Genomic DNA, 17197 nt, shown 5'->3' on the forward strand with positions numbered 1-17197 from the left:
TCTCCTTTTGCCTGCAGTCATCTTTCACTAGTTTTCTTGTTCTCTTTGTTGTTTTCGAAGCCTTCGTTTATTCCTACCTGCTTTGGAGTGTTGTTTTTTCTCATTGTTGTGGACATCGCTGGTTTCCATCTATGGGTTGCTGCTTTGAAGGGTGTTTTTATGTCGCTTGAGCTTTGACTTTTTATTTATTATCATTTTAAGTAGAATATTGTAATCCACCTCAAGTATTTTTTGTACTTATTCAAGTATTTAAAATAAATGATTAATACATACTTATATCTTTAAAACAATTAGCAAACCACATTAGAAGTGGGTGGGGAGACAGATGAAATGTGCGTTAAAAATACAACCAGTTGGTAAAATTCTCTAGCTGAAGACAGCTAAGCAGTTTAACTCAGAATTGCTTCACATATGATTTTGGAGGAGGTGCATAGAGATATAGGTGAAAGTGTATGCAGGGATCACATGCAACTGTACTATGACAGCTATGAGTGGCAGCATCATAAAGTAGCAAAAATAATTTATTATTATTAATTATTATTTATCCCTCCTGTCCTTCCAAGAAAACAAGGTAGTATACACAGTCCCCTCTCCATTTTCTTTTTACAACAACCATGTGAAATAGAGTAGGCGGAGAGTGTCTGGCCCAAGATTTCTAGAGAACCAGGGGAAGAAGAGATATGCATAATCTTCCACGGAAATTTCTCTTGTATCTTTCCTGTACAGCCATGCAGGTAAAATACCACCTGGAGGACCCGTGGGAGTCAGTTCACACATTACCTTTTTCTGTGTAAAAGTCATTCTGCACTGTCTTTTCTCCATCTGTGAATGGCTGCTAGCTACTCTTGTAAAGTTTTGGTCTGTAGTTTTTCTTGGCTTACAAAAGTTCCCATCGCCATACTGAAGAACCTCAAAGGGGAATGTGGTTGGGAAGACATTCAGAGGGTCATCAGTAGTACAGGAAGAGGTGGTGTATGAGTCCCATTTCCTTTCCTATCTATCCTTTCACAATTTTAAAAAGAAGAAAATTGTCTTTTAACTAATTGGTGAAAACAAACATGTCTGTGGATGAATCTTGGGGAGAGTTAATAATGAAACACTTGATTTTCTAATGCAGATGGTTATTGGTGCATAAAATAATCTCAAACACATGGCTTGAACTGAGAGGTGCATGCCTCTATTGGGGGAATTGCACGTGGTTGCAATCAAGAATTGCTGCCGGAAACGTTAACTTCATGCTGAGTCTCTTTCCTCCTCTTCTTCCCTTCCATCCCACCGCCTCCTGGTAGTAGGTGGAACCACTTATTGTGAGGCCTAACACATTGTGAGGCCTAACACATTGTGAGGCATTTCCCTGCTTCTGTCATAGTAAATAATAAACAAAAGCTTCAGCTGAAATCTATGTCGTGGGCTGGTCCAGTATGCCAGAGTCCAGGTACCGAGGTCTGGCAGTCCAAAGATCAGTTAACAGCAAGTTCCGAGGGCTAGGCAAAGGCAGAGTCAAGGCACAGTCCAAATGTCACAATAGCAAGGCAAGGTTCAGTGGACTGGTCGCAGCAGGAACAGGATTCTCTGACATGTTGCTTCCACACTCCCGGGTTGTCTGTGGCAGGATTTTATAGATAGGCTGGGCTGGCAGCCAACTGCTTGGGAGTAGGGGTGTGCAAAGGCACACTGTTTTGGGATTCTTGTTTCGGGTATACCCAAAACGAGAATCTGTTTCGGCAACCACTAAATCCGAAACGGCAAGCTGTTTCGGGTTTAGCGATTCGGGTATCGCTTCGGGTTGTTTCGGGTTGCTTTCGATGGGAAAATGCCTCCGTCTTCCCGGACGCCTGGGGGAGGCATTTTCCCACCAAATCAAGCCAAAATTGGTGGGAACCTTCCGCTAACTCCTCTCTAACAACCCCCCAAGTTTCAGACCGATTGGACTTTGGGGGGGGGCATGTTATGGCCCCCCAAACCAGGTCCCCCTATCCTCGCCTAAGAAAGGGAAAAGTGAACGTCTTTTTAGCTTGCTGCTGCTAATCTTCATTATTTCCTATGGGGAAAACATGAAGAGGCAGCCAGGGGTGGCATTTTGCATGCGAAATGCCCCCCAACCCTCAGGGGCCCTTCTCCCACCTTTCCTCCCACCCCCCACCAAGGCTCAGCCTGCTCCCACTTGGGGGGCATTTCATGGCCTCCCCAAGTAGGTGCTCTTTTCTCCACCAATTCCACCTGGGGGAGGCTTGTCTTGCCAGGGGTGGCATTTTGCATGCAAAATGCCCCCCAACCCTCTGAGGCCCTTCTCCCACCTCTACTCCCACCCCCCACCAAGGCTCAGCCTGCTCCCACGTGGGGGGGCCATTTCATGGCCTTCCCAAGTAGGTGCTCTCAGCCCCCAAAGTCCACCCCCTACAGCTCCACACAAACCAGCCAGCAGAAAGACACCGGAGGCACCCAGCAGAGCTGCAGGCCTGTGTGTAGTCCAGACACCGGCACACTTGTTTAAGAGCCTGGGAAGCATTAGCTCAAGGGCACCAGAAACAGCAAAGCAAGCTACCAATCCTGTTTGTGAAGCATTGTGAGTGCCAGCCAGCAGAAAGGCACCAAAGGCACCCAGCAGAGCTTCTGACCTGTGTAGGCCAGAAGCTGGCACACTGGTTTTTTAGGCCTGGGAAACATTAGATCAAGCCCACACTCAAGCATAACAAAGGAAACATTAAATCTAGCAAGCACAAGCATCATTGAAACCCCCCCACCCCCAAACATTGTCCTCTTGCCCAACCTGAAAATGTCCCCCCAGGCCATGCCAAGACTAAACTGAAACATCTTTTTGAAGAGGCAGGCCACAGCAGTACATTGGCCCAGCATCAATAAATTAAAAAATTTTTTAAAAAAGATTCCTACCAGGCCTCCTCTCCGGATGTCCAGCACAGTTGATCCTCCAGGCAGATGTCCTCCAGGTGTGGTCTCTCTCCTCTCTCAGTTCTCTCTCAGTCAACAGTCAGTGAGCAACAGAGCTGTCCCAGTCTTGCCACAAATTTAAATCCCCTGCTGCAGCCTCAGCCAAAGATTTGAATCTATTGGCTGGCAGAAGGATGCAGCAGTAGGATTGTTGACTCCTAAAGTCCCCCCTCCCTTGCATGACCTCCCACACACTCCTACAGTCACCCTCCCTCCTGCTCCCCCTCCCCTACCTGATCATTTTGGCGTGAATCTCTGCTAGCATTGCTTTGCAAATGCAAAGTGCAATGCTATCAATGCACCTTGCATTTGCAAAGCAAAGGATTCCCTCCTATGCAAGAGGGGTGAGGGGTGAAAGAAGGAGTGAGTCACTCACTCCCTTTCCCCCCCGCTCCCCTCTTCTAACAGCCTGCAGGAAGCTTTAGCTTCCAGCAGGATTTTGCTAGACGCTTGCAAAGGCAAACGTCTAGCAAAATCAAAATGGCGATTCTCGGTTTCCAAAAAAAACCTGAAACAACCCGAAACGTTTCGGGTTTTGTTGTTTCGGGTTACCCAAAACGTTTCGGATAACCCAAAACAACCCGAAACAGGTTTGTTTCGGGTTTTTTTCAGGTATCTGAAATCCAAACTGCACACCTCTACTTGGGAGCTATCTTGTGCTTACTTCCTCATTGCTCTCAACAAGCAGCTGGCGTCTGGCCAGGAGGCCTGCACTTTGCCACCTCTCCTGCAGCTCCACTCGTTACTTTTGTCTACAGCGCTCTCTAGGTGAAGCTGGAAGTTAGGGCGTCCTTGACCGTGCACCAGTGGTGTTGGAACTGGAGGGCAGTGGTGCTGCTGGCTGAGGACTTTGGGTAACTGCTGGCTGGGCTTCACCAGTGGTGTTGAGGCTGAAGTGTGTTGGGGCTTCTGGCTCAGCTTCTGGCTGTGGACTCTGATCTGCCAGCCGCTGTTCCTCCTGTTCGCCAGCTTCTGCTGTATCAGAGCTGGCTTGGCTGGTTACACAAGGCTCCTCTTCTCCCGAGGAGTCCTCACCTTCACTGAGCCCCATGACAGTCTACTAGAGAAGATGACTACTTTTGCGATTAATGATGTATTTAGTTATCGGGATTAATTGATTGGATGTTTTGCAAGTTTTCATTAGCTTAACCATCACACCCTTTTTCACATGCGCAGAATAGTGTTTTACCATCTATCACAGCAGCCATATCCTGTATCACATTGGTTTCCAGTTTACAGATGGAAAGGTGAGGCTGGTGATGATACGCTTCTTTTAAATTCACAACATGGCCACCTTGAGTTTAAGAGAACAGGAAAGCTTAAAATGCACAAACCATGTATACCTGTTTTGCAGCAAACCCAGAGCCAAGCTTAGATCTGTCTTACCATAAGGATATCAGCTTTGGATTAGGGTAGCTTGTTTCTGAATGGGCACTTCCTGCAGACCAAGAGGTGATTCCTCCTGGGATTTTCTGAAACGGCTCCTATTCCAGTGAGCAGCAGGAACGCCAGCCTGGTTCTTTGTTTTGGGAAAGAGGTGTTTTGGAGAAGAAGCAAATGAGTGCCAGCAAACCCACTGGTGGGTACCACAGGCATCAAAGCATATCCTATCCCTATCCTACTACGCCACCAAACAAAGTTTATTTATTTAAATATTTATACCCCACCCTTCATTTTGGCTAAAGTTGGAGGAAAAGCCACTTAAGATGGAGGAAGGCTCCTTAGAAGATGGTTGGATCCAACCTACCACGTTGAAGAAGTATTCCAAATGCAGCCACATCGTAGATTATAAGGGCATCATAATACAGGCAGTTCCCCTTTCCGATAAACCCCGGCATGGAGCTTGCCTTTTTTGCTACTGCCATACACTCAGTCAACATTTTCATTGCATCGCAATGATCCACAAATGTCTTTCTTACTTAGTAAGTTCAGACTCAATCGATGAACATGGAAAAGCAGAATGTTCAGTTTGGAGAAGAGGAGGTTGAGGGGAGACATGATTGCTGTCTCTAAGCATTTAAAAGACTGTCACTTAGAGCCAAGCTACAAGTGACGAATGACACTTGAACGGCAAGTGAACAGACTAACGTGTATTCCTCCCTGTTCACTTGTGCTCCAGTTGATCACGTGGAGTGCAAGTGGAGCGCAAGTGAATAGGGAGGAATACACGTGAGTTTGTTCACTTGCCGTTCAAGTGTCATTCGTCACTTGTAGCTTGGCCCTTAGAGGAAGGGAAGGGTTCTTGTTGGCAGCAGGGGATAGGACTTGAAACAATGGGATTAATCTACAGGAGGGAAGGTACTGGCTGGATGTTAGGAAAAACTTCACATTAAGAGTAATTCGACAGTGAAATTGGCTGCCTGGGGATGTGATGGGTTCCCCCTCACTGGCAGTTTTAAAAGAGCGGCTAGATGAATACTTGTCAGGACTTTGGGAAGCTTTAGGTAGTTCCTGCACTGGGCAGAGGGTTGACTCTATGAGTCTATGTTTAACCCCAGTGTGTATCAGTTTATAATAACTTTATAATTTGAACCTCATTTGTCAGTTTGTTGCCCGTTCGCCAAGTTTGGAGAATTCCCCTTACATTTTCTTGCTACCTTGGTGGTCAGCATTCCTGAAGTAAGGTGATGTGTCTCCTGCAAACTTGGCATCTTCATTGTGCTCCCGTCTTCCTGGCATTTATGAACAAGTGCCTGAGTCAAAGAAAAGGATTTGTTTTGTTTATTTCATTCTGAATTGGCTTTTTAACCCACTATATTCCCAATAAATTAAAAAAAGTAACAACTTCGATAGAAATAAAACTAAGGGGGGAAAGCAGGGACTAGCAGTGTTAACCTCTACGGAGTTGTGCCCTCCTAAATCCATTGAAATGAATGGGTTTAGAAGAGTATAAGTAGGATTGCACTAATACTTGAAGAGGTATAATATCAGTGTCTAATCTAAGGGGTTTTCTGTTCTGCCTTTCTGTGGATGTGCAGAACAAACTCAAAAGAGCTACACTTTTGCCCCAGTGCAGTTCCTTTTAATAGCTAGCATGTCATACTTTCCTAGACCATCTTGTCCCTGGAGATTATCTTTCAGATACAATCTTAAATCTGATTTTACACCCTTTATTTCTTTGCATGCCATGGTAAAAGCCTATCATTTGTTAAATGCTAGCTGGGAGCCCACAAAAACATGGGAGAGGGGAACAATGTGGAAATCTGCCCTACAGCCTCCCCGCACCCACCCACCCAAGGGGGGGGTCTTGAGCAAGCCGGTTTCCTCAACTCCGTCAGCTGGCCCTTTTTAACTGACTTTCACCTGTTTTCAATATTTTTTGCCTCTGGGGAGCATGCTCAGGCCATTTCCCCCTTGTTTACAAAGTCAAATTTTTCTACAAAGCTGTGGTTCCCCCCTCCATCAAATGTGTAAAGACCCCAACCTTATTTGTGGGGTGGCCTGGTTTTGCTCCTTTAGTGATTGGCCGAAGCCATCTACCTTATTATTAGATGCAGTGTTGATCTACTATACAGCACTGCTTTTTCTGGAATGGTGAGGGTTTTTTTATTATAAAGAACCAAGCATTCAGAACTGTTTTATATAATGTCGAAGGCTTTCACGGCTGGAGAACGATGGTTGTTGTGGATTTTCCGGGCTGTATCGCCGTGGTCTTGGCATTGTCAATGCCAAGACCACGGCGATACAGCCCAGAAAATCCACAACAACCACAGAACTGTTTTGTTTGCTTGTTTTAACTGAGCCAACTCACTTCCTATTTATTTATTTATTTTTTAAAAGCAGGATACCCTGCAGTGATCTCTAAGGTAGATTGAAAAGAACAAAAATGCGGGGAACCACAAATGATTGCTTGTGAGTGCCCCGCCTCAAAGCACCCAGACCAAACCCAAATACCATATGAAAACGTCTTGCTTAGCTTGCCCAGCTCGTGGCTCCCCTTAATCGTCATAAAGTTCCTGAATTGTGTCTCTTGCCTTCCATCTGGCAGCTCTAATGTTGACCTTCCCCTCATGTCTGCAGTCTCTTCAACGAAGCGTTTTAATATAAACATTTCTTAATTTTTCCCCCTTTTCCAGGGATATATGGCTTGAGCAACTCTCTGCTGGATACTCCATGGAAGAAGCTTCAGTTTGGAAAACAGCTCTTCACAGATGTCGTCAAGCACAGTCAAGACCTCACTAAGGAAGACCTAGTGCAAGAGCTCATTAAAGTGATGAACAACCAAGACCCGTAAAGACCGCCTCTCCTATCTTGCTCTAGCCTCCAGTCTTCCTAGCAATCTGCTGGTTAATTACAAAGCTTGCATTTTGTTGGTAAACAATGATAGTTGGGAGTGAAGTGTCAGAGCCAAGCTACAAGTGACTTTTTTCACGTGGAGAACACTTGATCGTTTTCGCAAGTTTTCCAGGGAACTGAAGTCCGAGTGTCCTTCCTCTCTCTGTTAGAATTGCTGCCTGAAGAGCCAGAGAAAGCCGGCGGCAGCAGCAGCTTTTGCAAATCGTTCCTCCAATCACAAGCCTGCTCTCAACGATCTTTGGGGGTGGGCAGCTGCAACTTTCTCCCTGGGCGTCCTGCTCAGCTTCACCAACATGTCAGCTTTCTCCAGATCAGCTGCCCAGGAGCAAAACACCCAGGGAGAAAGTTGCAGCTGCCCACCCCCAAAGTTCGTTGAGAGCAGGCTTGTGACTGGAGGAACGATTTGCAAAAGCTGCTGCCGCCGCCGGCTTTCTCTGGCTCTTCAGGCAGTGATTCTAACAGAGAGGGGAAAGACACTCGGACTTCAGTTCCCAGGAAAACTTGCGAAAACGATCAAGTGTTCTCCACGTGAAAAAAATCACTTGTAGCTTGGCTCTTAGTTGTTCTCCAAAAAGAATGGGAATTTTTAGTTTGTTTTTAGTGCTTTTAGATTTATTAGGATGTTACCAAATTCTCTTTATGTATTTAAAATATTCTCATGTCTGCCTTTCATCCGGGCAACAAGAACCCAAGGCAGCTAACAAAAACCTTAAAAGATTCAAGGAATAATTAATTAAAAACAAAAAACTACAGTGTTTATGATGCCCAGGAGTGGCTACTGGAAGAAGCCTACAAATGTGCAGCAGCAGTGTGCTCCCTTCTTTGATGGATCACCAAGGGTTGCTGTGGCAACTATATTTGAATCATGGGCTTATACCTGGAGAGGCATTCCATGGTGGAATGGTCCCCAGGAATGTTCGCCCTCTTACACTGGCTCAATTCAAACACACACAAAGCCATGTTAAGGAAGTATAGCTAGGGTTTTATGCAGTGTCTGAATTGGAAAACCAGTTGCGTCACCTCCAGAGGTCATTGCACCACGAAGGTGAGAGTGAAGCCGAGCTGAGTCCCAAGAGGACAGAAGACAGAGCTGTCATGCCAGCTCTAAAACATGACTTGTCCATTGGATGCTTGGAACGGTCATACCATAGTTTGGACTCTAAACTAGGGTTAGCTCTAACCACAGTTCAATGTAAAGTGAGTCAAAACCATGCCAACCAAATTACACACAACGTTGAGATGCTATGATTGGATCCCCCAATACCTTTGATCTTCATAAAGCAGCTATAAATATAGATCAGGGCTGTGGCACTGGGCAACATTTTAACACCTTCTCGCCCTTTCCCTTCCTATACTGTTTGAACCATTCACGTATTCCCCAGTGTCCCCTGTAATACAGGCCTGAGTCTCTGGATGTGGAGAAACAAAAGCCATTTGCAGGGTTGGCCAATTTCTGTATTCTCAGAAGCCATTTTGTTCTCCAGAGTGTGATATTGGAATATATTTTGCTGCACAAACTGACTTCCTTGCATGCCTGCATTATTAAAGCCAGGGATGCATCTCAACCATTTATTTTAATAACTTTTCTTATAAACTCCTTTTCATTAGAAATAGATCGTTAAATAAAAACAACCCTGAAATAAATAAATATAAAATCTTGAGTAATTTTGTGTGAGTGGCATCTCTCTTACTGGGGTCTTTTGTTCATAATTGGATCGTAACTCTTAATGTGTGATGGGAGGCGGAAGGCACAGAGCCGGTGGGATTTTAACTAGGATTAGGATGCAACTCTGCTCATTGTCTGCAAGGAACAGACGTTTTGATTGATTTTTTTTTTAAGCATTCATCATTATTTTTAGTTTGGACTAAAACAGAAACTCAGTTTCATAGGGACACGCTTTGGTGGCGAAGGAGAGAAACGGACGGATTGACAGAGTGCATAAACAATGAAAACCTTGAAATCCAATCGAAGGCACCGATTTCTGGCATCACACTTTGCCTTCACAGAATTAGATTGTTAATGATTCCTGTGGATTTATACATGCAAGACGCTTTGTCTCGGTGTAAAAATTATTCATAGTACCTCATGGGATGAGGGCTCATCTCAGGCTAATTCTTGATGACCCGATTGCATTCCCAGAAGCAATGTAGGTGAAACCCTTTGGTAAAAGAGAGCCAACATGACGCAGTGGCTAGAGTATCGGACTGTGATCTGAGAGGCCCAGGTTCAAATCCCCACTCCTGCTGGGTGATCTTAGGCCAAACAGTCTCTCTCTCAGCCTAACCTGTTTCATCAGGGTTGTTGTGAAGATAAAATGGAGGAGGGGAGAATGATATAAATCACCTTGAGCTCCTTGGAGGAAAGGTGGGATAAAAATACACTAAATAAATATTTTTGTGTTACTGTGACAGATTCTGTAGTGTGAGCCTCCATGTGCATTAAAATCCTCTATGGCTGCTACACATTGTGCATCTCCATAACCAGAGATCTGGTGGTGGTGACACTTTTGTCAATGGAACGTCCTTCTTAGGGTGGTGGTCCATCCATCCATCCCTGCAAGTGTTTCAGCAGCAAAGGTGCAGCTCTTTCTGAGAGCTTTTGGAGCGCTCCATTCACTCTACAGTGCATTACCTTTTATAGGTCAGCTGTTGTCCTGCGTTGTTACTTTCCATTGGATCTGCTGTTTTCATTCAGGGTTGTTTTAATTTTTTGGTGTTTAAAATGTTGGTTATCTGCTGTATGGATTTGGTGAATCAAAAGGTTGGGATGTGACTATTGTAATCAAATGAAGAGCCACAAAACACTATGCCGAAACTCCTCTCTAACCTGCCCAAGTCAGTATTTTAGCATCTTAGTTTCTCCAGAGAGATGCATTTGAATGTGAAGCGTGGAAAGACAGTACTGGGGAGAGCCAAAAGTATGTTTCCTCTGTTCACTGCAGCAAAATTAAAAGCCCAGGAGCACCTTGAAGGCTAACAGAGTTGGTCTTTAGGTACCAACTGGACTTTAGTTATCCTCCGTTCGGTTTGCGTCTTATGAAGTGACTCACAAAAGCTTATGCAGATATAAATTTAGCCTCCAAGGTGCCACAGGATTCCTGTTTCATCATTCTCAATTTGATTTCTGTCCTATCCAGACAGCTGCCGGACCCCGCCATTGAGGATCAAGGAAAAGACTACATCCTCCCCATCCTGAACAAGTATGCAGCAATCTGTGTCCGTTGCCCAAACTATGGGACCAGGTAAAATAAAGGCTTGGGGAGGCTTTTGGACACAGTTAAGGCTGCTTCTATTCCACCCCCCCCCCATCAGTTATTCATCATCAGTTCTGGTTTTCAGTGTTGTGATGCCCCCTGGAGGCAGGGAAACACCATATCTGGGGTCCATGGGGTCTTGAAAACGTTTGCCCTGTCACTGCCTTCTTTGCTGGCATATGGTGACACTGCAAAACTCCCATTGGTCAAAGGGAAGACTGAACTAATCCAAAGCAGCAAGGCCAGGGAGTGGGGGGGGGGCATCTTTTACCATCTCCACTATTTCCAGGCTAGGGCTTGGGGCTGGTTCCAAGGTTTATGGGCCTTTTATATGATACTATTCAGCACCTCCACAGGTACTGCCCTTACACAAACGGCAGGCAGGCAGACGAGAGGAACTCCATTGCTTCCAGCTCAACTGCCTGGCCGAACAAACAGCTGTCCCTGTTACAAGCCACAGCCGTCACTGCTTGCTCCGGAAGGAAGATGACGTGTAGGGGTCGGCATGGAGCAGTCTTCTGGCTAACTGGCAGAGGAGCAGGGAACACCTCCTGCTCCTGCTCTGCCTGCGCCGAAGGCTTTGCATATCAAGGGAAGGAAGAAGAATGCTTGCTTTGGGGCCCAGTGCCATCACCTAGAGACGGGGCAGGTTGCAATTGTTGGTGCTGCAGCATAGTAACACCACCCTCCTAGAGGCTGTGGGAGCTCAATAGCTGCCCAGCCATGCCTACCCATCCTCTGATGTTGGCTCTTCTAGGGCAGACTGGCATGTGTCAAACACTTACAAAAGCATAAGAAGAGCCTGCTGGATGAAGCCAGTGGTTTATCTAAATCTCCCATCATTTCACCCAGTGAGCAGCCATTTGCCCGAGGGGGCCAACAGACAGGGCACAGATGCCAAGGCCTTCCCTTGATGCTGCCTCCTAGCACTGGCACTGAGAGGTTTACTGCCTCTCATTGTGGAGGCTCCCTTAAATATTTGCCATTGATGGATCTCGGCTGTGTGGATATGAATGATAACCATTTTAAAGCCATCTGTGCTAGTGGCTGTCACCAGGTCTGCTGGCACCAGATTCCTCAGGCCGTCTGGTTGCCTTGAAGGGACAACAAATAAGGCCTTCTCTTCGTTCCAGACGACTCTGCTCAGGCCTGATTGGGATACGGACATGACACCCTCATGCTGTCACCTTAGCATTGGTATTCAATTGGTATTCAAATGGTCAAATGCCTCTAAATGTGGCGGTTCCCTTTAATTGATTAATTATGAACCTATTGATGAAGCTATTCTCCATAAATCTGTCTAATCCCCCTTTAAAGCCTTCTTCTCTAGTGGCCACCTGCTTGCTTGCTTGCTGTGATTCTCGAAAGCTTACGCTACAGTAAAGTTGGTTAGTCTTACAGGAGCTACTGGACTGTTCGATTTTGCTCCTGCAGACTAACACGGCTAACTCCTCTGGATCTACATACTTTCTGTTTCTCATGATTCTTCTATGATTCTTCAGCCAATAATTTCAACAGTCAATTCAGAAAAGTCTGAATTCTGCAGTGCAAAACAGCATAGATCTTGTATCTTGACTTTAGTGCTGTGAGGGTTTTTTTCCTGACTTATTTTTCTGTGTGCAATATGGGGTAGAGGTTAAAATAACAGTTTCAAAGAAGGAGAAGCTCAGAAAATAACTAGCTGAACACTCAGCTAATTCCCCCCCCCCCCCTTTTCCTTTGTTTTTCAGGACAAACACAGTCATTCTTGTTGATGCTGAAGGCCATGTCACTTTCACGGAGCGCACCATGCTGAATGCAGACGTGGACCAATGGAAAACGAGCACCTATCAATTCAAACTGCAGCTTTAGCAGCTTTCCATTTGAATGGAGCACAAGAAAAGGAAGGAGAGTGTGCTGTTGAAGATGGGGTGGGGAAGCCTTAGAAACGAGCTTTGAAGAGCAAACGCTCATGAATGTCGTCGTAGCATATCCTAGCAACCACCAAAACCTTTTTGCATAAAAGCCAAAAACAAATTGTTGTTGTTGTTGTTAAAACATGGCCGTGTGTAGAGACCAGGCTCTGCACCAGTTGCTGTGTTAGACCTTCCAAAGGGACTCTTTATCAGGCTACTAAATTACCTGAAGCAATTCTGAATGTGGTATGGGATACATAGGAGGTGATTGTCATATTTTTCCCCCTTTTGGTCAGGGAGAGCTGGGAAACGAAACTGAGAATCTACAGTCTGCAGAGCAAGAGCTCTGCATCCATTTCAGCATTTGAGAGTATTCACCTTTACCTACCTACTTTTGGCATCGCGAGCATACCTTGACTTTGAAACGAAGCCTTTGCTTACATGGAGCTCTTCACTTGAGTTGGAGCTCCGCAACACTTTTCTCTCTGTGCAGCAGTCTTCTTTTAACCACCCCTTAAAAAAATTTGGGGGGGGGGCTGTTATTTATCTAAATCATGGCAGCGTTTAATGTGTTAATGGAATATAAGTTTCAGTATTGCTATATTTTGGTATTGCTGTACATATAGGTATAGGCGAAAGGGTACCTACCTTTTACATTAGATGCCCTCCGTAAGAAAATAAGAGCAGCCCTGCTAGATCAGACTAAAGGTCCATCTAGTCCAACCCCCTGTACTTCAAAGTAGCCAACCTGATGCTTCTGGGAAGCCCATGTGGTACATGCAGGCAGCATCTTGAGGCTGACGGCAACAGGTAGGAGGTGGGCCATGGATCAGCGGGCGTTGAATGCCAGAGATCTTGAGTTCACTCCTTAGCATTTGCAGTTCAAGGATCCCAAGAAGTAGCCGCTGCGAATGATCTTTCTCCGGGTCTTGAGCAGAGCAGATAAAAACTGAGTTGGTATAAGGCAGCGTCACAACGATCGTGCCGCCCTCTCTTGATGCGGCTCCGTGATGCTGGCTTTGATTAAATATGAATTCTGCTTTGTTATCTAGTGCCTGGGTGATACAGTGCAGAGAGAGGAGCCATAATCTCTTAAGAAAAACTAGAAGAAAGGCTAATTGACAATCATAATGGCAGTCCTAGAATCACAGGGTTGGAAGGGACCTCCAAGGTGATCATGTCCAACTGCCTGCACAATGCAGGAAATTCACAACTACTCCCCCCGCCCCCGCCGCCACACACACACACACACAGTGATCCCTGCTCCATGCCCAGAGGATGGCAAAACACCATCAGGATCCCTAGCCAAACTGGCCTGGGGAAAATTGCTACCTGACCCCAAGGTGGTGATCGGCATTACCCTGGGCGTGTAAGAAGGGGCCACAAGAACTAAGCACTGATGTAACCTTTCCTGCCCTCCCTCTCACGATCTGCCCAGGTTCACAGAACCAGCATTGCTCACAGGTGGCCGTCTAGCCTCTGCTTGAAGACCTCCCAAGAAGGAGAGCCCACCACCTCCCGAGGAAGCCTGTTCCACTGAGGGACGGCTCTGTCAGGAAGTTCTTCCTGATGTTTAGCCAAAACCCCTTTTGATTTAATTTCAACCCGTTGGTTCTGGTCCGACCTTCTGGGGCAACGGAAAACAATAATTGTACCTCACCAAGCAGTCTGGCGACTAGAGCACTCTCTCTAAAACCTTGGGGCTGGATTCAGCAGAGGATTTTCATGGATATAGAAGGGTGGGGGACAATCTGAGTTGATTTCTCCGCTCCCATTGCAGATCTTCAGCCCCCCTCACGCTGTTCCTGGGGGTGTCCCCTGTTCCCTAGGAGTAGCATTGAGCGGGGGGCATTTTAAAGTCCAGTCGGATGGGGCAGATGAGAGAGTCACACTCCAGTGGATCCAAGATTTCCGGTATAATCCTAAATGAAGTTACTCCATTCTAAACCCATTGATTTCAGTAGGCTTAGACTGGAGTTACTTTGCTTAGGATTACACTGTTAGAGCTCTACTGCCTGCCAGAGTAGATAATACAGGACTAGATGGACCAGTGGTCTGACTTCCCCTAAGGCAGCTTCACAGGTTAACCAGAGCTCCATGGGGATGTTTGCACCACAAGCATGTAAAGAGAGACGTTGCTTACGGGCGTACTTTTATCTTTTAACATCAGTATGCACCCATTTGGGCTGTGCTCATGAATGTCATAGCCACATGTTGCATATTTGCCATAGAAAAACACTTGCTCCGTGCAAAAATTGAAATGCTTGAAGCAAGAACATGGCCCCAGGGCGCCTGGCCACCACTCTCCCCCAGATTTTCAGCTTTCTTTTAAAAATGGTTTCTAGCCCTTTATAGATAACAGAGGAAGTATGGAGGGTTTACCCAGTTGCTTGCAGAGAAATAAACTTTTTTTCATTGTTCTAGCTAATGAATACATACAAAAGCACAGGGTTAACTGATGAGTACTACTCCCCTATTTTCAAATGTTATAAAAATGTTACATTATTAACATTTAGTAAAAAATAACAACCTTAAACATACTAGGCTGCCTATGTTCTGGCTGTTCGGCTAAGATTCTCCATCCCCTTTGGTCTCCTCCGTGCAAAAATTTGGGCCTTTTGGATGCCGTGTGCAGTTAATTGGAGCCCTCAGTCCTTCTGCATCTGCATATCTGTTTGCTTCTGGTTTGGAGAGAGTCCTTGTGGTAATGGCACATACGGAACAAAGCAGAGAAAAACAAATTCTCCAAACAGCCAGGCCTCCTGGAGCCTTGATGAAGATGTCTTGGATGATCCTTGCCGGTGCTTAGCCTGGTAGCGTTCACTTACCTCTGTAGCCAGAATACGCTGCAAGAGTCCCACAAATTCACTTTCAGCCAGACCTCAAATACCCATCATTAACAGCGTTTGGGTTTTCAAGGTCATGGAGACTTTGATTTTGGAAGAAATGGAAATTAATGTTACCTTCTGGTTTTACGATTGTATCTGTTAAGAGGGCGATCAGAATAGTTTGGCTGGTCTGTTTTAGGGACATCTTCGCTAGGTCATTGGCAGGCAACTCCTAACCTTCACAACTCACATCTTTGCTGCAAAATAAAAATATTACCCCACACTTCCCAAGTGACAGCACCACCCATGTTTTCCTACATGGAAGTTTACTTCTCAGCAGGGCTTTTTTCTGGGAAAAGAGGTGGTGGAACTCAGTGGGTTGCCCTTGGAGAAAAGCGTCACATGGCTGGTGGCCCCGCCCCCTGATCTCCAGACAGGGGAGTTTAGATTGAGCGGCACGAAGGGCAATCTAAACTCCCCTCTGTCTGGAGATCAGGGGGCAGGGCCACCGGCCATGTGACCATTTTCAAGAGGTTCCGGAACTCTGTTCCACTGCTTTCCAGCTGAAAAAAGCCCTGCTTCTCAGTAAAAAAAAAAAAAAACTGAAGCAGCCACAAGAAGCAATCTTTTTAAAATGTACTTAGACCATTTTAATGCCATCTGTGTAGAAGACAGTAGCACAGCCTTACTACTGTGGTGTCCTTTTAGGATCAGTTTTGTCCATATTGCATGGGATCTTAAATCATCGCTGTGCACTTGGAAATTACTAATTTTTTTTAAAATAAAAGAACATATCAATAGGAGGCCTATTGGAACACACATGACACCGCTAAGGAATATATGTATGCATGGCACGGCTAAGAAATTACCTATTTTTAAATCAGGGAGGTTTAAGAATTATGAAGATGAAAATATTATACCCATAGAAACCTTTCGGAGGCAGGACTGTGGGGTTGTGATCACTTTGACCAAAAACTAGTTTAGAGTTTAAATGCACAGATTAAAAAACAATACAGGAATTCAGCTGTGCTTCTGTTTAAATCTACCTCTCATTTCTGGGGGCAAAATAAAACCTAGATGGTGAAGTGGTGAACACTTTGGGTGGGTTCAGTGAGCTTTTCCAAAATGTGCACATCCATGTATTCCTTGCACCTCTCTCTGCGTAACGGGTGCTGCTTCTGACGTCACATTTGATTCTGAGCACGCATGCATGGAAACAGTCATAAATTGGGCACAGGCTCTGGACCTGGGCTAATGGACCTGGGGACAACATGTGTGGTCCTGAGTTCTGGATCAGGACATGCATTAGAGAGACATGGCAGGCTGTCCCAGCCTTGGAAAGCACAGGTTATATACTTCCAAAAAAATGTAGCAGGAACGTGTTTTTTCTAAAGCAGCATTCTCTTTACAAGTGACTAAAAAACTACCTTTAGTACCACCGAGAGATAAAATGCACATAATTAGCACACCTGCCCACAATGCCTCTTCTGGTGGGCTGCACCATTCTAGTGTGCAAACGTTGCATCAGATGTTTGGGTGCTGCCTCCCATTTTTTACCGTTCTTTTTATTTTTAATGTTTTGATGTGCTATAAGCCACCTCAAGATCCCACAAAGGGATCTTATTTATTTTAAATAATAAATAATAAGCAGTCTCCCTGCATACACAAAGCATAGCATGTCAGGTGAGAAGATTCTAAGTTAGTCTTCTTGACATCTTCATTTTCACTGTGCAAGGAATTGTGTGTTGCTGGGTGGTCGCAGTTGGTTTTTCACATCAAGGACAATTCCAACATTCAGTCCCGCACCTGCAGCCTGCAGGGGTTCATATTGTGTCTAATGAATTATGTAAGGTGGTGTGTGTTTTAAATGCAAATCTTAATTCCTTTCGGTGCACTGGCAATGCAAACATTAAATGTGGCACATGTTGAAATTTGTAGAAGAATTGTTTTTTTATTTTTGTAATCTATTTAAAAA

General features: G+C 45.3%; 1 protein-coding gene across 8 annotated transcripts in view; it reads left to right on the forward strand.

Moving 5' to 3' along the window:
- TANGO2 (transport and golgi organization 2 homolog) overlaps positions 1-15604 on the forward strand; it is a 98437-nt gene extending 82833 nt beyond the window's left edge. For all 8 annotated transcript variants that reach the window (XM_054996792.1, XM_054996798.1, XM_054996797.1 and 5 more), the window contains 3 exons: positions 7026-7179; positions 10383-10487; positions 12230-15604. In XM_054996792.1, coding sequence (XP_054852767.1) covers positions 7026-7179; positions 10383-10487; positions 12230-12350 — 380 coding nt within the window. In that variant the 3' untranslated portion in view covers positions 12351-15604. The remainder of the gene's footprint in view (positions 1-7025; positions 7180-10382; positions 10488-12229) is intronic.
- The last annotated feature ends 1593 nt before the right edge of the window (positions 15605-17197 follow it).

The sequence above is a fragment of the Eublepharis macularius genome, chromosome 13, assembly GCF_028583425.1.
Source record: "Eublepharis macularius isolate TG4126 chromosome 13, MPM_Emac_v1.0, whole genome shotgun sequence".
In the NCBI taxonomy this organism is placed as follows: domain Eukaryota; kingdom Metazoa; phylum Chordata; class Lepidosauria; order Squamata; family Eublepharidae; genus Eublepharis; species Eublepharis macularius.